This window comes from Stenella coeruleoalba (assembly GCF_951394435.1).
Source record: "Stenella coeruleoalba genome assembly, chromosome: 8".
Taxonomy (NCBI): Eukaryota; Metazoa; Chordata; class Mammalia; order Artiodactyla; family Delphinidae; genus Stenella; species Stenella coeruleoalba.
The window spans coordinates 25,019,805-25,043,287 of record NC_137154.1 but is presented as its reverse complement, the minus strand read 5'-3'; the positions used below and the strand labels follow the sequence as shown (position 1 = coordinate 25,043,287).

General features: G+C 35.8%; 1 protein-coding gene across 3 annotated transcripts in view; it reads left to right on the top strand.

Moving 5' to 3' along the window:
- HIPK3 (homeodomain interacting protein kinase 3) overlaps nt 1-15,934 on the top strand; it is a 95,007-nt gene extending 79,073 nt beyond the window's left edge. For 2 of the 3 annotated variants that reach the window (XM_079928888.1, XM_079928889.1), the window contains exons 7-17: nt 1,045-1,204; nt 1,621-1,744; nt 6,329-6,450; nt 7,079-7,200; nt 7,292-7,453; nt 7,610-7,672; nt 7,968-8,264; nt 8,555-8,695; nt 10,193-10,428; nt 10,712-10,839; nt 11,701-15,934. In XM_079928888.1, coding sequence (XP_079785014.1) covers nt 1,045-1,204; nt 1,621-1,744; nt 6,329-6,450; nt 7,079-7,200; nt 7,292-7,453; nt 7,610-7,672; nt 7,968-8,264; nt 8,555-8,695; nt 10,193-10,428; nt 10,712-10,839; nt 11,701-12,177 — 2,032 coding nt within the window. In that variant the 3' untranslated portion in view covers nt 12,178-15,934. The remainder of the gene's footprint in view (nt 1-1,044; nt 1,205-1,620; nt 1,745-6,328; nt 6,451-7,078; nt 7,201-7,291; nt 7,454-7,609; nt 7,673-7,967; nt 8,265-8,554; nt 8,696-10,192; nt 10,429-10,711; nt 10,840-11,700) is intronic. The other variant, XM_079928890.1, reaches the window with a different exon arrangement.
- Nucleotides 15,935-23,483: the final 7,549 nt, after the last annotated feature.

The following is a 23,483-nucleotide window of genomic DNA, read 5'->3' as shown; positions in this document are numbered from 1 at the left end:
TGATTCTGGAGAAATGATAATGCTGTTTGTGGTAAACCAGTGTGTTAGAAAAATGATTCAATTTCTTCATTAAATATAAGTAAACTGAGTAAAAAGAGGTTAAGCTAACTTGGCCAAGTTCACATAGACAGTAAATTGCAGAGTAGAAATAGAATGCAAATCTAAATCACATTCCAATGTTCTTTTTCCAAAATAGCATACTGAGGATGACTGAGTGATGTCGTTTTACATGACATTCTTACCTTAATAACCAGGCATATTTATAGTTAAAGGAAGTGTTAAGTTGTTCCTCCCTCAATTTTGAGTCCTGCAAACTCCATTTTCAATTTCCTTTCACAGCATTTGCTTTTCTTGTCCCCCTTCTTTCCCCTCTGTGTTGTGGAAGGAAAGGAGGTTTTTTTTTATGGGTTAGTAGAGAAGAGTATATGCCCAAATTGAGAAGGACTTAGAAGAGTTACCTTAGGCAAAGCTTGTGAATTCTTTGAACCCCAGTCCTCTTTTTTATTGGCTGAAGAGAGTAAAGTAAGTGACTTAAAATAACTTCTTTTAATATTTTTAAAATATTGAATGAAGGAGGTAAAGGAACAAACTGATATTCGTTATTGTGAATTACAATTAAAATCGATGTTTTTATAAAGCCCAACTAGTCTCCACACCCCCAGTACTTAAAAATGTGTAATGGTTTCTGTATATAAGTACTTTGAAAATAACATAATAACCACATACATGGTGCCATTAATCTAGGGATGTGGAGATCTAGTAGTTTAGAAAAAAACTATTTAGAGTAGGAGTCATAAAAGTGTAACCAAAAAGTGCTCACTATTGCTTTGCTGTCTCAAGAAAATATTCCAGATATAAGTATATTCTTCTGCTTGCTTTGAAATTTGATCTTACAGGATTTCCTGGTAGAAATACTGTTGGAAATATGCAGATTAAGTGCAAGCCATAGACTTTTTTTTCCTTTTGGAAATAATTTTTAATCTTAAACTACTCTAAACATTAAAAAAATAATATTACAATTACCTTTCGATTTTTCTTTTGCAGTGTAAAGTCCTGTTTTCATATTATGGATATTTGTAAGTCCCATCCGAATTCATGTGACACAAATAATCACAATAAAACTTCACTCTTGAGACCAGTTGCTCCAAGCAGTACTGCTAATCTGACAGCAAATTTTACTAAAATTGGCACATTAAGAAGTCAGGTAAGAACTTATAGTATTTGATAATTTATGCTCCTCTTTTTTTTTTTTTTTTAAATGATTGCTGATTTGCTTTTGAAATATGCAGAAGTTTCCATGTCAGCAGTTAGAAGTTTCAGTGCTGATGAAGTCTTACTATGGCTGTTCTGTTAAATCTCTAATATTTCAGGGTAACAATTGGAGCATATCTACTCAAATCCATTTTTTTCCTTCACCTTTTATTCTTTCAATATGATCTACCTGCCCTTCTTTGTCTCAACTCTACAAAAAGTAGACTTCAGTAAGATCAATTTCTGGGTCCATTTTTATCATAGAATTACGATTTATTGAAATGCATTTGATTTCTACTTATAAAGTATGTGTACAGCAATTAGAAGCCTGCTCTGTATAATGAATGCCATGTACGTCTATCGTTTCAGGCATTAACCACATCTGCTCATTCAGTTGTGCACCATGGGATTCCTCTGCAGGCTGGAACTGCTCATTTTGGTTGTGGTGATGCTTTTCAGCAGACACTGATTATCTGTCCACCAGCTATTCAAGGTATTCTTTTATTTAAATTACACTTTGAATTTAGGCATGCATTACTTTAAAATAAGTTTAGGCATCTATTCATTAAATATACTGCATGGGTTTTGGTACGTTTACTGCTACATTTGAATTTAATTTAAGCAGGTCAGTAGCCTTTAGACCAGTGATACTTCTTGACTGCAGCTCCACTGTAGTCATCATTAACAAAATGGACCATATGACAGTTGTATTTCCTGTAGAGTCTAGCATGATAACATACCTTAGTGGAAATTAATGAACTTGGAAAGGTATGGATTGTCCTATACTGGGTATAACTGCTCCAGATGTTCAAGTAAGTACTTATCTGCATGTCATCGCTGGACATTACAGTGATTGAGAGCTCAGTTCTTTAAGTTTTGGTCAGAGGATTTCTTTCCTAAAATATTGTAGTCTTGTTCTTTCCCCATAGCTTAGTTTGTTTGTTTGAAGATTGATTTTGATCAAATTGCCCTTATTTAGATAAAAATATAGAATCAAATCCTCAAGTGAGATGGTGACAGAATACCTTTGAAGATGCCATAAATTTTCACACTGAGGAACTTCTTAGTGGTAAAAGGGTGATAGCAGTGAACTTTTTGACTGGAATAGCTAGCATAAAGCCCTCTTTCCTAGGTCCTTCGGTAGCGTTTTGTCCTTGCTAGGCCGTGACATCTAGTTATATCTTAAAATCAAGAGATTGATTCCAAATGGGCCAGAAATGACTCTTTGAAGCATGGTGGTAATGCTGTATAGTGTAAGTGAGAGCTCTTGGTGCTAAGTCGGCCTGGGATCTAGTTCTCTTTCTGCTGTTTGCTCTGCCATCCCAGACAAGTCTGTTAACTTGCTTCAGCCTTTGTCAAAGAAAACAGACTGAATAGATACTATCTTGATCGTTTCCAGCTGTAATATTTCTGGATTCTGAAGGTTATATTTGAAATTTTTATTTCATTTAAGGATGTGAGCAACTTTTTAAAGTTTTTATTTTAATCTTCCCCACAGTGCCTAACAAAGCACCAAAAATATGTTTGTTGACTTGCTTGGCTGGTAATGAGAGATGTGAAAACATGGCAGCTCTTTAGCCACTTTGGTTCTACCAGGGTAGCTTTGGTCTGTTATCTGTGACAGTGGCTGGTTTGGTAATACAAACCATGGCTGGTTTGGTAATAAAAATACCTATATCATATTGTCAGCACTCTTAAAGATGCTGTTGTGTTTCTTCGTTTTTCTTCAACTGTTTATTGTAGAGAAGTTCAAAGAATAATAATGTCCTTTCTCCTAGATTCAACAAGTATTAACATGGTGTATTTGTTCTATCTGTCTGTTACACATACACATACTGTTAATAGTAAGTCATAGACATTTTACTTCTAAATACTTGAGCATGCAAGACTGATGCTTTTTTGTTTTTCAATTAGTTACTACGTAAGTGGTATCTTGACAAATACATTTTCACTTAGATGAGTTTTTAATCTGTACTAATAGATTCTTAGGTTCTAATGATCTCTTCCGTGTACCAAAATCAGTTTGGGAGTCACCTACCTACAGTGTGGTATATTTCATCAAGATTTGGAATAGCAGGGAATTCCCTGGCATTCCAGTGGTTAGGATTCTGGGCTTTCACTGCTGGGGGCCCCGGTTTGATCCTTGTTAGGGGAACTAAGATCCTGCAAGCTGTGCGGCACAGCCAAAAAAAAAAGATTTGGAATAACAATTTTTTTTTTTCAGAGCTACCTTCTGTTTGTACCAAAAGGCTTTGTGGACACATTTCTAAATACAATTGGGCATCATTCTTAAAACATTCAATGAGGTTAGGCAAATCTTTTATCTTTTTATGTAGCTTATAATTAATAAAAGGTTAGTAACCTTTCTGTACATATGTTAGCAACTGCAAGTGGTTCCTAACAAGGATAACAGAAAGAAAAGGAGATACTTTCAGGTTCATTAACTCATCAAATGTGAAGAACAATAGTTTTAGAATTAATAGTGAGAGAAAGCAAAATATTTGTTCGCTTAAAAAACTAACAGGTGCAGTTGCAGCAGCATAACAGGCAGGCTCTGTAATATGTTGTCTCACTGTTTCTTAGTATAGTGTCTGCTTAGAAATGAAAGCTTTCCCTCTAATCCATTTTGGCATCTGTAGAAAATCCCAGTATTGACCTTCTTACCCCTTTACCTCATAATGTGCTAATCCATTTCAAAGAAACATATTTAAATGATTATTGGGTAGCAGTTATGGTACCATTATACTTCGGATTTTAAAATAAAATTTATGTCTCTTGTCCTTCACTTTAAATTTTTTACCTTGGGTCTACACTGTTTAAGTTCATCATGCATTTCATATATTTTAGATACTATAGATACAACATGTAGGTATAGCTATATGGATGCCGCATTCCTAATATTGTGCCATGTTTAAAGTACAGAAGACTTAGACAAGCTTTTACTTAACAAATTTGAGTGTAGGTTGTTGTATTTACTAAATAAGCATTTAACATTATTTGGCAATAGCTACTTATTCATCCCCTCTGGATGAAAACTGCTATTTTAGAGTCAAATGCATTCCAGCAAAATTCTCCTCTGTTGTACTAGAACAGTCTTTAAACTTTTTGTGTCATGCTTTCCAGGTATCAAGCAAATGTAATCGAAGATAAAAATTTTAGCCAACCTAATAAGCATATAGAAAATTAGGATCTGAACCCACTTTTTTTTTTCTTTTTTCTTTTTTTTTTGCTGTACGCAGACCTCTCACTGTTGTGGCCTCTCCCATTGCGGAGCACAGGCTCCGGACGCGCAGGCTCAGCGGCCATGGCTCACGGGCCCAGCCGCTCCGCGGCATGTGGGATCCTCCCTGACCGGGGCATGAACCCGTGTCCCCTGCATCGGCAGGCGGACTCTCAACCACTGCGCCACCAGGGAAGCCCTGAACCCACTTTTGAATTTGATTTAAAAAAAAAGATTATAGGAGAATTCTTCTTGTCTTAAGGCATTGATTACGAGGAGAATTTAAGGGCAATCTTTTTTTGGGGGGATTTAAGAATTTGCTCTGTGATTTCATCCTTATCAAAGTGAGGATACTTTTTTCTCTGATGAGCTTCTCTATTGCTGCGATATATCTACACAGCCTGGGTGTGCTCATATTCCATTCCTTGGAGAATTTGCTGATCAAGACATGCTTTTTGGAAAGAGTAAGAAGGTCATTTTAAAAAAATAACTCATAGATCTTTGTAGATCTAATTCACATGTAGCTCTTTTTTTTCTTTGTCTTTTTTTAACTTTTTTTGGCCATGCGCTGCAGCACGTGGGATCTTAGTTCCCTGACCAGGGATTGATCCCTCACCCCCTGCATTGGAAGCACAGAGTCTTAACCACTGAACTGCCAGGGAAGTCCCTCACATGTAGCTCTTTAGGTGGAGTTCAGAGGGTAGAACACCCTGTCAGTAGGATAAGCACCTCTGTGAAGAAAATAAACACAATAAAATTCTCCTTAGAATTATCACTTACAAATATTTGTGCAATAAAAAGTATAAGGTTATTTTTCAGTAGGAAAAAAAAAAGAATTGTTTTTAAAAAATTTTTTTTAAATGGCTGATCACACAAGGTCACTTTTATCCAAAAACTGATTATGTTTAAATGATCTGCCAGCCCATATTGAAAGTAAGTACAATACAATAGACTGGAATTATGAAGTAGTGAATTTATTCTAGTAACTCAGCTTTCTAATCTTAGGAGATATCCCTAAAATCTTGTTAGTCAAAGTTCTTAGTTGGTGTAAAATACTACTTTACTCTCTTAAAGTTTAGTACCATAAGACTTAATATTTGCAAGGTGCTCTTGCAATGTATGACACAGGCATATTAATATTAACAGGATTAACGTGGGTAGTAATCCTGCTTTCTAATTTTCCTAAGGGGTAAGCAAAATGGAACATGTTTGTCCTGGAGTTCCAGTAGCTCTCCACTAGAAATACTAGTAGATTAAACCACAATGATAAATGCTTAGTTGTATCATATAAGGCAGAAAAGTTTGTTTTTTGCTTTTCCTTTAGAGGTTGAAATGAGTGTGCCATCCTGAATTTTATTGAATCATGTAAACCATCATGGCCATTGAAGTTGAAGTTGTGATACATTCCTCCTTTGGTGATGTGTATAAGATCTTATCATAGTTTTAAAGAAGAGAATACCAAGCATAGCTAAAAGTTTGTGTGAAAAGATGAACATTTACCTGCTAGAGGATAAGGATGTTGAGCCAGATTCACCTTTCCGTGTCTTACCAGTGGCAGAACTTTCTAAAAGGAAAGGAAAGCTATAATAGCAAACTTTAAAAGGAATGGGAAGTTTCAAAAACAAATCATTCAACTTTGAAAGAGTAGCTTTATAACAATTTTTGGAATGAGGTACCACAAGGTAGATAGACAGTATCTCACTTTCCAAATAGGTTGCTTTCTAATATTATGAAAATTTTATGCAGGGAATTTTTTCATAATCCTAATAAGAATTTTAGCAATTCATAAATTTAAGAGTTTTATAAGGTAACTCAGAGAAGTTTTTTATTTGAGAACTGTTCTTTTCTATTTCACAGGTATTCCTGCAACACATGGTAAACCCACTAGTTATTCAATAAGGGTAGATAATACAGTACCCCTTGTAACGCAGGCCCCAGCCATGCAGCCACTACAGATCCGACCAGGAGTTCTTTCTCAGGTTGGTAATAATTCATTATTTTTACATATGTGCTGTCCTCCTTTTACTCAGGTAGAGGCACTAATCCATTTGTGCTGTTGGAAACAATGAAAATGACCTAGATGGGAATTCGATCCTTGTAGATTATTGACTTTAACTTTTATAATTATTAGAAGATTGTTACTTTTTTTTTTAATTATTGAATTTTTTTATTTTTAAAAATTTAAAAAATTTTTTTAACATCTTTATTGGAGTATAATTGCTTTACAATGGTGTGTTAGTTTCTGCTTTATAACAAAGTGAATCAGTTATACATATACATATGTCCCCATATCTCTTCCTTCTTGCGTCTCCCTCCCTCCCTCTCACCCTCCCTATCCCACCCCTCTAGGTGGTCACAAAGCACGGAGCTGATCTCCCTGTGCTATGCGGCTGCTTCCACTAGCTGTCTATTTTACGTTTGGTAGTGTATGTATATCCATGCCACTCTCTCACTTTGTCCCAGTTTACCCTTCCCCGTCCCCAGATCGTCAAGTCGATTCTCTAGTAGGTCTGTGTCTTCATTCCCGTCTAGAAGATTGTTACTTTGAGTTAACTTGTATCATACTAGTTTTTCTTTTGTTTTTGGTTTTGTTTTTTGCTGCAACAGACATGGTCTGGTAGAACACAGCAGATGCTGGTACCTGCCTGGCAACAGATAACACCCATGGCTCCTGCTACTACATTAGCTTCTGAGGGTATGGCTGGTTCACAAAGGCTCGGAGACTGGGGGTAAGTTAAAAACAAGGGTACTTCTTTGTGAATAGTTTGCAAACTAGATATGGTAAAGTAGAGATTCAATTTTTCTAAATTTTCTCCCTAGGAAAATGATTTCACACAGCAATCATTACAGCTCAGTGATGCCACAACCTCTTCTAACCAATCAGATCACCTTATCAGCCCCTCAGCCAATTAGTGTGGGCATCGCACATGTTGTGTGGCCTCAGCCTGCCACCACCAAGAAAAATAAACTGTGCCAGAACAGGTTGGTATTGATATTTTAACTTTCCTCTGCATTTTGAAAATTAGTCATTAAAATAAATTTTGCATGTACACCAAAGGGTCACTCTGTTGTATTCAAAATGACCTCTTTGATAGCTTTGTTACAAACACTAAGCCAGCTCCCTTCTCAATTTCTCAGAGGTATTTTGGTAAAACTAATGGAATGGGAGCCAGGAAGAGAGGAAATAAATGCTTTCAGTTGGTAAGATTGTCTTTATTGCCCTTTTGATTTATTATCTACCTATAATTTTAGACCATTTTAGATACTCAGATATCACATTTACCAAAAAAAAAAAAAAGACCATTTGAATATATGTAAATGCAATCTACACTCATATTTCTAGAGGTATTTTATATATCACAGACTCATCTGTATGTTAGTGTGTTATAATCTTAACAAGTGAAGGTTTGCATTGTTAATTATAACAAGCTGTCTTAGAAAAATGTCATGTATATATTTTGATTATAGGAATAACACATTGTTCCTTTGATTGCAGGAGTAATTCATTGCAGAATACCAATATCCCACAATCAGCATTTATTTCTCCAAAGATAGTAAATGGGAAAGATGTTGAGGAAGCAAGTTGCATAGAAACACAGGACAATCATAACTCAGAAGGAGAGGCAAGAAATTGTTGTGAAACTTCTATCAGGCAGGACCCTGATTCATCAGTTTCAGATAAACAGCGGCAAACCATCATCATCGCTGACTCCCCGAGTCCTGCGGTGAGTGTGATCACCATTAGCAGTGACACTGATGAAGAAGAGACGTCGCAGAGACATTCGCTCAGAGAGTAAGTGCCAAAAGCAGTTTCCCGCGATTTTCCTGCCTCCTTCAATAATGATGGCACCCTCTGCTGCAGTGGGAAGAAAAACTTTGTGATTTATTACTTGTCTGTTCATGTCCTTCAGAGTAAACTTCCTGAATAGCATTTAGCGTGATTACTATAGCATTTTTCCTGTATTATGAGCTTTAGATTTTTGTCTTAACTGTTTCATATCCTTAATTAAATAATGTAAATTTTGGCTACTTGGGAAGTATGTTCTCATTTTTGACCCAGTTGTCCCTTCCCTCTTTACTTAGATGTAAAGGTAATCTGGATTGTGAAGCTTGCCAGAGCACCTTGAATATTGATCGGATTTGTTCATTAAGTAGTCCTGAGAGTACTCTGAGCACCAGCTCCTCAGGGCAGTCCAGCCCATCCCCTTGCAAGAGACCGAACAGGTAAAGGAATTTCAATAGCAGTACATTATAAATATTAAGTCTACTAAAAAGCCTATGATTTCTTTTGTTGTTGTTTAAATTAGTAAGTACCTGCCAGTTTACCACAGTGACTTCTCTCTTGATCATAATTTTTGAACTAGATCACCTTTTTATAAACTCAGGTTTTAAGTAGTAATTTTCTTTACTATTACAGAACAGATCTAAATGAAAAATTGAGGTTCTAATAAATGATTTTTAAAGAATCATTTGTTTTGAAAGGGTGAAAAAGCCACATTCTCAACTCCAGCTCCACAGACTACTATTGTAATTTAAATTTGGAATAAGAACATATACTTCAGCAAAATAAAAAGGAATGTTTTGCATAATAAAGTAATGACCCACTGTCAGTAGAGTATTTGCTGATTTTTTTCTCTCATAGTGATTGATTTGCACGGTTTCATGCATATTTCCTTCCTACTCTTCCTTTTGGCCAGGGACGTGCCTTGCCACTAAAGTAGTGAGCTTCTCCTAACCTGCATGAGGTACTAACGCATTAAGAGATGAGCCATAAAAATTTCAGTGAAATACATTTGATTTTAGCTTTTAGAAATTCTTTTTTTTAGTGGAAACAAAATTTGAAAAAGTTCAGCTTTAATTTTATTCGTCTTCTCTTTTTTCCATAATCAGGAAATATGGTTTTGAATAGTTTGGTTATAACTAAGCTCTGTGGAAGCATAAAGAAGTATTAACACATCTTCTTATAACTTGTTTATAATGTGGTTTGGAAGTTGATATTATACATACGTATATGTAAATACACACATACATGTAAGATGTGTATATATATAAATAAAATACAAAGATAAAAATATATAATTAAAATATACATATAAAAACAGGTGCTTCAAATTGTTAAGTATGAAGTGAGTAGTAAAACAATATAAATGCTGTAGAAATCCCAAGGAGTTGGGGGGTGGTGGGCAGGGCCCAAGGGTCAGGGCGAGAAGAGAAATGGGACACTGGCTAGACCTTCAGAGAGGTGGGAAAAACCTTTCAGATAACTGGTTAGTTAAAAGGACCCAAATTATCACTAAAGGCACATATATAACATTAGAATTTAATCTGAAATATGCAAGTTGCATGCTTATGTGTTTGTACATTTCGTTTCAGTTATCCAGAACAGCACTTCTTTTGTAGTGTCTTGATGAAATCTTCTGTAATTTATAAATGGGATTTTATGAACTGCGACTAAGGATCAAGTGGGAAGGGAAAGGACGGAAAAATAAGTGCCAAGAGTGTGTTCCTAGATAGACAGAATTAGGGTTAGCAGTCTGAAAAGAGAATTAATGTGGGAGTCTAGGAAATCTATGAAAAATGTTTTTTTGATAAGGAAGAAGTTGTAATTAGGTATGAAATAATTGAATAAGATTCTTATCAATTTGCTGGGAGTCTGGAAATTATTTAACTTTAGATTTAACATTGAAAAACGTTGTTCATAAAAATACTTTCTTGTTGTAGTATGTCAGATGAAGAACAGGAAAGTAGTTGTGATACTGTGGATGGCTCTCCAACATCAGACTCTTCAGGACATGACAGCCCGTTTGCAGAGAGCAGTTTTGTGGCGGATACGCATCAAAACACAGAACTGGTAACCTCTGCTGACACAGAAACCAAACCAGCTGTTTGTACTGTTGTGGTGCCACCAATGGGACTAGAAAATGGATTAAATGCCGATGAGCATATGGCAAACACAGGTAAACTGAGTCCTCTCTATTTCCCTGATTGTCCCTTAAAAGGTCTTAATTTAGGAACATTAGAGCCAAAAGTCATCTCTGAATTTCCAGCCTGACCCTGCCAAATCTATTGTACAAAGGAGATATCTTCTAATATCACCCAGTCCTTGGAAACCATGAGATCTTTTCTTTTTATTTAATTTTAAGGTTCTCAAATCACTAGTGTGTAAAATATCTAAAGACCTTTCTAATTTTTATATAAGAAGGAAAAAGTAGCTACTTTCTGGTATTTTGTTGTTGCCAGATTCTGTATGCCAGCCATTAATAAAAGGACGATCTGCTCCTGGAAGATTAAACCAGCCTTCCGCAGTAGGTAATCGTCAGCAGAAATTGACATCAGCATTCCAGCAGCAGCATTTGAATTTCAGTCAGGTATGTTTGTGAATTTATGAGTCTTTGGGATTCAAATTTAGCAGTTTTCTAACTGGGGGGAAAAAGATTCTCACACTGTATAAAATCTTAATAAATTTTTCCCTTTTCATTATCCCAAGTGACTTAAAAAGTAATTGGCTTAATAATAGGATAATTATCCGATTATCCATGGAACTTGAATTTTTCAGAAAGATTAGGTTCTTAGGTTCTCTTAAAGTTTTTTAGTCTGTTTGTTGTTTTAGGCCCTTTAAATCAGAATGCACACCAATGCATTGATGGTTACATTTCTTGTGTGTTAGTTGTGATGGTGAGAGATGCCTTATTGAGCACTTGCCATCTGGTCAGCACTGTGCTTGGCAGTTGTGTTTGACTTGGGGGAAAGAAAAGGTCATAGGTATTGGAGTCAGACCTGCGTTCACATCCTGGTTTTGCCAAATGCTATGTACAGTACCTTGGCCAGGTCTCTTCAACAAGTCTGGACCACAGTTAATGGAAATGATAGCTATATAACTATAATTAGAATTAAATACAGTCTCGTACGTAAAGTGTTAGTCTTACATATAATAGGTGCTCTGCAAATGGTAGCTATCAGTAGTGGTAGGAATAGTGACACTACTAGCAGGGGTAGTGGCAATGTTAATATTATAATAATATGCAGTAATACATATTAAAATGCTAATACTAATGTATATATAAAATTGATCGATATTTTTCTCCACTCTGTTTATACTTAGTATAAGCTAAGATCTGAGAGATCCTCTGTGGGTTATCAGTCACAGAGTATCTTGTAATTTCCCTTTTTTCCCTTTCTTTTTGACTTATAAAATATGTAATTAATCTTTTTGTTTTGTTTTTGGATAGGTTCAGCACTTTGGATCTGGGCATCAAGAGTGGAATGGAAACTTTGGACATCGAAGACAGCAAGCTTATATCCCTACTAGTGTTACTAGTAATCCATTCACTCTTTCTCATGGAAGTCCTAATCACACAGCTGTGCATGCCCATCTGGCTGGAAATACGCACCTCGGAGGACAGCCTACTCTACTTCCATACCCATCATCAGCTACCCTCAGCAGTGCTGCACCAGTGGCCCACCTCTTAGCCTCTCCATGTACCTCAAGACCTATGTTACAGCATCCAACTTATAATATCTCCCATCCCAGTGGCATAGTTCACCAAGTCCCAGTGGGCATAAATCCCCGTCTGTTACCATCCCCAACCATTCATCAGACTCAGTACAAACCAATCTTCCCACCACATTCTTACATTGCAGCATCACCTGCATATACTGGATTTCCACTGAGTCCAACCAAACTCAGCCAGTATCCATACATGTGAAAATTCAAAAGAGTATATTGAGGAAGCTCAATGATATAAACATTTGATTAAAAATAAAACATGGTATTTAATAAATATTAGCCATGGCACAAGAAAATTATTTTTGAATCATGTAGACTTGGGTGCAATTTAAACAACTTTGAGCTTTAAAAAAAAACTCACTTTTAATGTGTTTTGCACATTTGGTATAACTTGTCTTTGGTCATGTTATCTTCTTATGTAGTAACTCTAGGCAGGTGACTTATGGGAGCAGAAGTCCAGTTTTGCTCCCACTATTTTTTATAAAATTGCCTTCTAACTAGTGCAAGACACGTCTATATTTGGGAAGCCATTCTGTGTACAGACTTAGAGCAACAGATGCACATATGTCAGAATTACAGCATACAAGTGAATTGTATTATCTGTGTCTTAGTGTATAAATGTTGGGTCACTTACCTAAGAAATTGAGCTATTGTTCTTTACATTTGCATGTGTCTTTTGCATGGGCAAAATGTTGCCTAGACTTTGCTCTTAAATGTTGTTCTAATAATCTCAGCTGCATTGTAAACCGTTCCCACACATAGTGCCTTAAATATTTGAGGTTGTTAATGTTATTACTATATATAAATGTTGAGGACTGCAGCACTTAAAGTTCAGACTTACTCTTTAGTTTCCTTTGATGGAGTAATGTTCATTTTTGGTTTTGTGTGGTATGATTTCAGGTTGTAGCTGTGTTTTCCTTACTAAGAGGGCAGCATGTTTGCTATGGCTGAATTCTGCTGTCTTGATTTTTCAGAATGATCTAGCTTCAAGAAAAGCAAGCAGGTAGTAGTGCTTAAGAAAAAGTGATTCAGTATCTAATGGATAGTTGATACCTGTCACAACACAGCATTTTATATACTGTTAAGTGAAACTGCAATACAATCTAAGTTTATTTTGGGAGTGTTTGCTGTATAATTGGATTTAATAAAATGTTTAGAGATGCAGTACAGTAGGCATGACTTTGAGTAGATAAAGAAAATGCTCATTGATTCATGATGTGGTTTCATCCTAGCTTGGGCAAACCATGCAGTATTTAATAAATAGTAGCAGAATATTTACCATTGAAGCTTGAAAAGATGTGAGTTCTTTGTGTGCAATTTTTCATTTATGCATGTGAGAGGGTTTGTTTTGTTTTGTTTTTAAGTATTTTTACATTGTAGTACTTGTTTTGCTTGTTGGTGGTGTTTGCTTATTTAATACATTCCGTCAGGGACAGAAATTACATGCTTGTTTTCCTAGGAAGTGCGTCTTGGGTTTTTCCCTCCTTTTTTTTTTTTTTTTTTTTTTTGGTGGTGGTGGTGGTGATGTTTAAATGAAGTTGCTTTTACAGCACCAAAGACTTAATCATCCATTTCCTATATAAAAGGTAGCTACTTTTTGCATAGACCTCAAGTATATTGTAGTGTAGAGGTGGAATTTAAAGGAAGGTATTAAGCAGGCTGTGTTTTAGCTTATGGGCAAATAATAAATTGTATCATTTATCTTGAATGTATCATAGATAAGCTGCTATATAACGATTGCCACTTCAGATAGCTGTGAAATTAGGTGATTAACTAGTTGTTATTTAGCCTTCTAATTTCTGTATAAGTCTAATTACATGAAATAGAAGTTGGGGTTTTGATTTTTTACTTTGCTTTTCTGTTTGGAGTGTCATTGTAACTACTGTATTGTAAATGATGGAAAAAAATTGCATATGTTATTTTGGGGTGTGTTATTTGCATCAGTATTTTATCTCTATTAATGTTTGTGCTCATCACTGCATATAAAAAAAACTGGGATGTATCAATGTAACTTAATTTTTAATTTTCATACTGGCATTGTAGACACTTGAGAAAGCTGTATCTTGCAGGCTTGACTTAACTTTTTTTCCTTAAAAATCTGGAATATAATCTTACAGCATTTACTGGAATAAACAGTACAAAGCATTTGAGTGTAAAACTCCAACTGTTTTGGATTTACAGCATTTCTTTGATAAATGAATTGCATACCACTAGTACAGCGTTGACAATAAGCTAATAATGGATAAACTTTTCTTTACTCCATGAATACAAGCAGTGTTTTATTTAATAATCATCAATGAAATAAATGTGCCTGAAATTAATTTTAAAAATTACAGTATTAGATCATAAGATTAAAACCAGCAGTACATTTTTAGTCACACTGAAAATGAAGGACTTAATTTTCCCCACAAGTTTCAGTGTTTTTAGTAATCAATTCTATGCATTTTATATAAATAGAAATATATATATATATTACACATAAAAAGGAATAGCCTAAGATTAATTTAAAAGATTATTTACAGATGGCAAATTTATGGAGTCACTATTTAAGTAAACTTGCTGCCCTCCACAGCCTTCTAATTTAATTTATCTGGTCCAGCAGTTTACTGGTATCTGCTCACTTGTTGGAGAAGAATCAGTGCTGGCAATGGATGTTTCAGAAACACCAAGTGCAAAGGATTGATCGATGTTTGTACCAGGTACAAAACTGGCGCAGTTTTCTTCCTGTTCAGGGCCGTGTTCACTACCCTGAAACATCGTATTTTCTGTATTTCTGTTCCAAGACTGAGATGTCTTGTTAAATTGATGGTGAATGATAAACTTCAATGTTTTCATAATATAACAGTCCTGTTGGATAAAGGCGTACCCAAGTTAAGTACACTGCTCTTAACTGATTCTAATCACGTGCTTTTTATGTGTTTAAGAAGATTAAAAAAAGATCCAAGATCCTGCTAAAATCTAAATTTAGCATACTGAGAAAAGAATTTGTACTCTCTTTAAAACCATTTTTACCAGTTTTCTTTGGTTTTACTGCTTTCTTAAATAAAACACTGCATGACTTCCAAGTTGCGTATTTGCATACTACTTTAATTTACAAATTTTTTTTAATCAAATATCTTGATATTTCGTTTCTTTTCCTTCAGGGTGTTTAAATATGTTACTGTAGTAGCAAAACTTTTTCATTTTAAAAATCTCTACTACTAATTTTAAAGTTGATTTGTGTTAAGTAAAAGTTAAATCATACACTGCAAGGTGTAGGAAGATTTGTTTTAAAGAACCCAATGATATAGATTTGATTACTGAGTTTGAACTGTTAACTGTTTAACAGTTTTAGACTTGTGGCTTTCTTTCTTTGGTTTGTTTTTGCTTTTACTTCTATGCTACACTAGTTTGCCATGTAGCAATTGCACTGTGCAATATTACAATAAGGACTGGGAAAATTTTTATGGATGTAATGTCTATTACGGTTTGCGATAGTATTTCTCTCTAGTTCTCAGTGATTTAAATGTGACCAAGCCTTCTGTACTTTGTCACAAAAAGCGGGTTTTCCAGGTGACTATTTTGGTGAGTGTCAAAATAAGAATTTATGGTGTATTACTGTCGATTCACTTTGAATTAAAATATATATATTGCAGCAAACTGCTTGTTGACTTTTTTTCCACCCCAGTACTACTTACAGGGTAGGGAAGGAAAAGGTTAGGAGCATTGAGTTACCTAACTTAACATCATCGCATTTAATTCTCAAAACCACCTGTGAGATATAATGTTATCTTCATTATGTAAATGAAGAAATGGGCTCAAAATATCTAGGTAAGTTGCCCAAACTCCCAGCACTAATGAGTCGTGAATCTGAGACGTGAACCAGGCTGTCTAACCAAACCAGTCTACTTTCCAGCAGTTCTTTTTCAAACTGAAGTCTGAGGTAGTGTGCCACAGTACTGTAACCACAGGATAACCAGGGCCTGCTTCCCTTGAATATTGTTTTCTTGAATATTTTTTGAGGTAAATATTTCTGTTCAATGTGCATGGATGAAGAATAGGGAATTCACATGTATTTTTAAGATATAAAACATAAGGCTTCAAAAGCGTGTGGTTTCCAGTAGGCCAGTTTAGGCTGTGCCTTCAGACACCACCTTATACTTCCAGGATTTAACTTCAGAGAAACATCAGGAGGAAAGTTTCTCAGCGCCCCGCCAGAACATACCAGTGAGAATACGTATTCTCAGTCTCTCTCAGTAAACTTTTACTCGATTACATGCACTTGGTGTCTGGCTTCTTTTCGTTCAACATTTTATTTCTAAGATACATCCACGTTGTATGTAGTTGTTGATCATTTACCCCATGACTGTATAGTATTCATCTGTGTGCATATGTAATCATTTATCTGTTCTGTTGATAGACATTTGAGTTGTTTTTACTTTTTGGCTATTAGGAATCGTGCTACTACAAACATTTTTTGTTCATATCTTTTGGTGAACACGTATGCATTTCCTTTGGGCATATATGTAGGCATGGAATTCCTGGGTCATAGGGTATACAGATGTTTCACATTATTAGGTACTGCAAACAGTATTCCAAAGTGGTTAAATTAATTTACACTCAACGCAATGTATGAGAGTTCTAGTTACTTTACATCCTCACATGTATTTTTTGTTTCTTTCCATTTAGTCATGGGTGTGAGTTGTTCAAAATTATGTGAACATTCTAGCCCAAAGTACTGATCCCACATATAGGTGAAATCCAAATTTTGCAATTCACTTGAAGGTAAATTGGCTTCTTGAGAGTACTAGGAAGTATTTAGCTATTTAAATGGATCTAGGAATTTAAAATATTTTTTTCTAAAGAGATTAAAAAGTCATTGACCAACACACGTAAACCATTCAGCCAGTACCTATCAGAGTGCCTGTCACAGCAGGTATGTCAGGAGTCATTCAGTAATATTTATGAAGCATCTACCATGTTCCAGGCATTCCATGCTAGGCATGTGTCAGTGGACAAAGCCAGAATATTCTTTTGCTCCTACAGATGTTTTTGTGGGAGGGAAAGATTGAAAGTAAATAAGTTCAGTTAGGGTAAGCAGAATGAAGAAAATGGCCTGATTAAGTGACCAAGAAGGAGCGTGTCAGGATCTGCCTCAATGAGAAGGTGACATTTGAGTTGTGACAAGAAGAATGCTAGTCAGCCATGTAGGGGAAGAGTATTTCTGGTAGAGGGAGCAGCAAGTACAAAGGCCCTAAGTCAGGGATGAGATTTAATATGGACAGACCAGGAAAGTGGCTTGTGAGGTCAGAGAGGAAGTGTGTGAGTGGGCAGCAGGAGCTAGAAGACAGAACCAGAGGGGTGGGAATGCAGGCCTTTTGCCAAACAAAGGAGTCTAGATTTTACTGTGTTATGTTCATGGGAAGCAAACACCATGAATTGGCTATTGTGGAGAATGGTGGCAGGGCCACAGGAGCAGCTGGAAGACCAGAGAGGAGATTGTTGAAGTAGTCCAGAAGAGATGGTGGATACTAGTCTTTTGTCAAGACGTTTGTATTACAAGTACTTTCTCCCAGTTTGTGGCTTTTCTTCTCATTTTCTTTACAGGGTGTTTGGAAGAGCAAAAGTTTTGAATTTGGATTAAGTCCAAGTTATTTATTTTCTTACAGTTTATGCTTTTTTTATTATTTATTTTATTTATTTATTTATTTTTACAGTTTATGCTTTTTGTGTCCTAAGAAGGTTTTGCCAGTCCCAAAGTTGCAAAGGTTTTCTCCTTTGTTTTCTGCCAGGAGTTTTAGGTGTTGGCTTTTATTAGCTCTGTGGTCCATTTCATGTTAATTTTTGTGTCAACTTTTTGTTCTAATGGCATTATTTTATCTTATCGAGAATCTGTACTTTTCCCTAAATGGAAGTATGGTTATTTGAAGTGGGAAAATAAGATGTTAATAATTAGTATTTTTCAATCATAAAAATAATACCTGATTACATTGTACTTGGAAAATGCAGAAAAACAGATTTTTTAAAACTCAAAAATGTAAGTGTTGAGGTGGTTAAAATAATGTAAGCAATTTTAGATCCTGATATTTTCTACTTCAATTTATAACATGAGTATTTTGCATGTTTTACAAACTTCAGAAATATTTTGAATGCCCAAATGTGGAATTTAGAGAGGTGATCAGCTTTGTTCTACATTGCTTATTTCCTTGGAGAATCCAAAGAATTCACTTTTTCTTATCACATCGAATGTTTATACTTACTGTAAACCAATTTTTAATTAGAAAAACAAAAAGAATAGTATAACAAACACACACATCCTACACCTAGATTCACCAGTTAACATTTGCCACATTTTCATCTCTCTATATGTAATTTTTAAGTTGAACCTTCTGTGGATAATCATGATACTTGGCCCCTAAGTACTTAAGCAAGCATGCATCTGTTTGTAAGAATAACATTCTTCAGCTGATCACAAAACCGTGTAACACCTAGCAAAATTAACAATTTTATAACATCTAATTTCCAGTCCATATTCAAAATTTCCCAGATGTTTCAAGAGTGTCTTTTATGGCCATCTCCCCATTCCCCCTGTCTAGGAGCCAATCAAGATTCATCCATTGCCTTTAGAGAAATGCAAATCAAAACCACAATGAGGTATCACCTCACACCGGTCAGAATGGCCATCATCAAAAAATCTAGAAACAATAAATGCTGGAGAGGCTGTGGAGAAAAGGGAACCCTCTTGCACTGCTGGTGGGAATGTAAATTGATACAGCCACTATGGAGAACAGTATGGAGGTTCCTTAAAACACTAGAAAGAATTACCATATGATCCAGCAATGCCACTACTGGGCATGTACCCTGAGAAAACCATAATTCAAAAAGAGACATGTACCGCAACGTTCATTGCAGCACTGTTTACAATAGCTAGGACATGGAAGCAACCTAAATGTCCAGCGACAGATGAATGGATAAAGATGCGGCACTTGTATACAATGGAATATTAGCCATAAAAAGAAACGAAGTTGAGTTATTTGTAGTGAGGTGGATGGACCTAGAGTCTGTCATACAGAGTGAAGTAAGTCAGAAAAACAAATACCATATGCTAACACATGTACATGGAATCTGAAAAACTGGTACTGATGAACCTAGTGGCAAGGCAGGAATAAAGATGCAGATGTAGAGAACGGACCTGAGGGCACGGGGGAAGGGTAAGCTGGGACGAAGTGAGAGAGTAGCACTGACATATATACACTACCAAATGCAAAATGGATGGCTAGTGGGAAGCTACTGCATAGCACAGGGAGATCAGCTCGGTGCTTTGCGACCACCTAGAGGGGTGGGATGGGGGGGTGGGAGGGAGACGCAAGAGGGAGGGGATATGGTGATATATGTATATGTATAGCAGATTCACTTTGTTGTACAGCAGAAACTAACACAACAGTGTTAAGCAATTATACTCCAATAAAGATGTGAGGAAAAAAAAAGATGTGAGTGTTTTCCTTTTTTTTTGAATTTTATTTAATTTTTTTATACAGCAGATTATTAGTTATCCATTTTATACATATTAGTGTATATATGTATATAAAAAAAGGATTTACCCACTGCCTTTGGTTATGACATGTCTCTGACCAAATTCAGAACAGTCTTTTTTTTTAATGACATTTTTTTGAAGAGTTCAGGCTAGAATAGTCTAAAATCTGTGTGTGTTTCTTCGTGCTAATTGTAGCATGAATTTCTGTGAAGTACAAGCTGGGTCTAGTGGTTTGATCAGATTTAGTGTTTGCTCATTTGCAAGAATTGTAGGAGTAGTTATGCCTTATTGCTTCACATTAAGGGGCGCATAATGTCAGGTTGTCCATTATCGGCTATGACACTAACATAAAGAGGTTACTAGCAAATCTCTCCATTGTCGTCTGTGGGGTTGGTACTGTGGCAGTATCAATAGCATTTTGCTCATTGGCTTTAGCGTCCATTGATGATTATTGTCTGAATCAATTATTACATTGGGGGTTGCAAAATGGTGATTTTTCAATTATATCGTTCCTTCTACATTCTTTACCTGGCATCATTCTTCTAATAAAGGCTTTCTGCCTTTCTCCCTGTGCTCCCTTCAGTTTTTCTCTGTCTCTCTCACCACTATGGATTCATGGATTTTGCTTTATTCAATAAGGTAAAATTATTAATTATCTTCAGGTCTGTCGAATCCTTTTGACATTATTGCATTAGTCTCTGAATGTTTCCTCATTTTCTGGCCTAATAAGGTGTCTTATGCTCACCTTGTATTTTTCCTGCCTTGGATCTGGAAGTAGCCATTTCTCCAAAGAGCCAAGGGTTCAAAGGACCCAGTTGAGTAACGTTTATGATACAGAGGTAGTTCGTTTGTCTTTTGTAGTACTGTCCAATTATGGTGTCATAGGTATTGCTGACCAAGAGAAAAGACTGATCTTTTCTCTTAGTTTAGCTTTAATCCTGTATCCCCATTACTCAAGCTCATATCTGACTCCGTTTTTGCAGAGAGATGTTGTTTGTCCAGCAACTACAGCCTACCTTCCCTAACCATCTTGTGACTCTCAGGCTTACACACTGATTGCAGTTGACCAGGGAGAAAGATGAGTTTTCCCATGCATGGGAAAATTCATCTAATAAATGCCATGTTTACTGCTGTTTCCCCATTGTTTAGCCCTTGTGCCCAGTGGATTTTGAATAAATGTGGACCCTAGGATTTGAGGACCTTATTTAGTAAATCATGAAAATGGTTGTGTTATATTCATGATGATGATGATTAACTTGAAGGAGGTGATGAAGTGAGAACAGGAGCTGTGCTGCTGCTTCATCATAGTCTCCATATTCTTTCATCACGTTCATCATATTTCTTATAATTATCTTGACTGCTTTTCTCACTAACTAAAACTCTGAATGCAAAGGCTGTTTTTATCTTGTATGTGCCATATCTTTGACTCTATGTACCTGGCCATAGCAGGCACTAAAACATTTGTTAAATAAATGAATGAAATCAACAAAAATCTGTTGAATGGAATTTGGGAGGCCCAGTTTTATTACCTGCTTGGCTACTCATTTAGGTGGTCCGGTTTTGAGCAAGTTTGGGCTTCCCTGGTAAATTGAGAGAGAGAGATTGGGATTTCAAACTCAAAAGCAGCAAGGGCTGGGCAGACTACACAAGTAAGTGAAGCAGACTGAGTGGGGACTGTGGCCAAGCAGGGCGGTAAGTCCGAAGGGAGCAGGACACGCATGTGGCATGGCACACCCAATGTCTACCAACTTCTAGTTTTCTGAGAAAACAAATATGGATGTCAGTGAAATATTGGCAACTAATGAAACTGAAAAAAAAGTTATGTTTGTTTTAAATATGGCGTAGGCCAGACACAAGTCATCTGCAGGCCAGAGTTGGTTTGTGGGTAGCCGGTTTGCTGGAATAGTTATTCTTAGAGTTTCCTTTCAAGTTTGACATTTGATCATTCCGTTCATTTCATTATTGCTATATCGTAGTATGGCCAGTAGGGGGAGAAAGAGTACTCTAATAATTTTTCTTTCCAGTTTGGTGGGATAACAACATTAAAGAAAATAACAAAGTAGAGATGGGGCGAATTGTAGGCTATGTCCCATGAACACTGAATAATACAAAGTGAGAAATTTCTGACTTTTGTAAATAGAATTTGAAAAAGTGAGAAAGGATTCCAAGCCTCAGTGAATCCTTGAATTAATAGACTAGTTGGTTTATCATGGAATCAACGTGAGATATCCATTCATCCCTCCATTCCTCTGCTGCCATGTATACCTGCCATGTAGTCCAAAAATGTGTGGATTATTTCATCTCCAGCAAAGGAAATCAACCTTAGAGGGTTTGCAACTGGAAGGGGAAGGAAATGGTAACAGGAAAAAGTGACTCAGTACCTAGTTTTTACCAGAGCCTTTTATGTACATTATCTTCCTCATGATAACCCTTTTCCTGTGCCCAAATCCCTCTTTATTTTTTATTTTTTTATTCTGCAGAAGAAGGAAAAGGCTTAGAGAGGCTCAGTAATTTACTAATAAAACAACACAGAAACAAACAATGCTGAAAACAAGCCCCTGTTTGACTCTGAAGCTTTTGGATGTTTCGCCTCGCTACATTGTCTAAAGCCAGCGTGGTAACTACTTAATAACTGCCTGGGGGTTGTATGCGTATGTATGTACATAAGTGTGTTATAACCTTTATTAATATAAATAATGTATGGCACACAATTGACAAATGATGATAAAATATACAACACTTTTTATTATAGATGTCATATAGTCAATTGATTCTCACAGAAGGCTTTCACTGAGTTTTGCTAAACTCTTATATGGTTATAATTCAGCCACAACTTGACAAAATCAGGCTATGAATAAATGCTTTATTACTATCTGATTTAGCAAAGAATTGCTTATGTTATTGATGAACAAGGGCGGTTCTGACCTGAATGTTCACTGTTATTTTCTTTTACATTTAAGACCAAAGTGAAACAACAAAGATATACCTTGGTCATATATCATCATATATACACTGTTGGTCAATGACATGAGTGAACTTTTTGCTCAGTCTGATGATAGTTTTCAAACACTGGGAGAATATTGCTTTCCCTCAATTTTTTGGTGCTATTTATAATGTACAGCTACACACACGATATACTTTTAACTGCATTAACATTTTCTTCATCACTTAAGTCTAGAAAATCAACAAAACAATAAACTAAACTCTAATTTGTAGTTGAGTTTGTAGTGTTTGCCAATTTCCATGCTATAAATATTCCCGCCATAGCATTTCAAGCTACCTACATGATGTCACTGAACATAAAGTTGGGAAGAGATGTGCACCATTAGATAGTACTTCCATTAAATAGTTACAATAGACATAAATAACATCAAGAGCACAGATAATAGCAAAATGTAGTGAAATAATTAGAGGTAAGTTTTGAAAACAAGCAGTTCTCCCTTTGCACAGTAGTGTGGGAACATAAAAATGACCATGCAAGCTGAAACCATGCAAAGTGATCTTAATAATCAATGGGAATAATTACAATTGTTCCCTCACCTTGAATATTTTTTGTTAAAGCATTACAAGCTCTCTGCTGCTGGTTATAAATGTATGTAGGACAATGTAAAAATAGTACAGCTAATAGTATATAATTTAAGACATTAGAAACATTGAGAATTAGAGTTTTAAAGTTTTATTTCTTTGTAAAATACTTATCAAGAGTTTAAACAGTGCTTGCATTCTTCTCATTGTATAACTTATGATGCATATTTTCTATATCTTGGTGAATTGTACTTTTTGATCATCTTCCAACATTTTATCCTTCGCGCTTTGAATGTCATGAGATATCTCTGGTAACTCCTCTAATGTGAATTCTGTTGCTGGCATCACTTCCTCTCTGGGACATCGTCATCCTCTTTGTCACAACACTTTGCTAGTTTATGTTGATGAGTTTGCCTTCACTAAATTCCTCTGGCTGTATACGTACAGTCTCCCAAACAGCAGCGTGT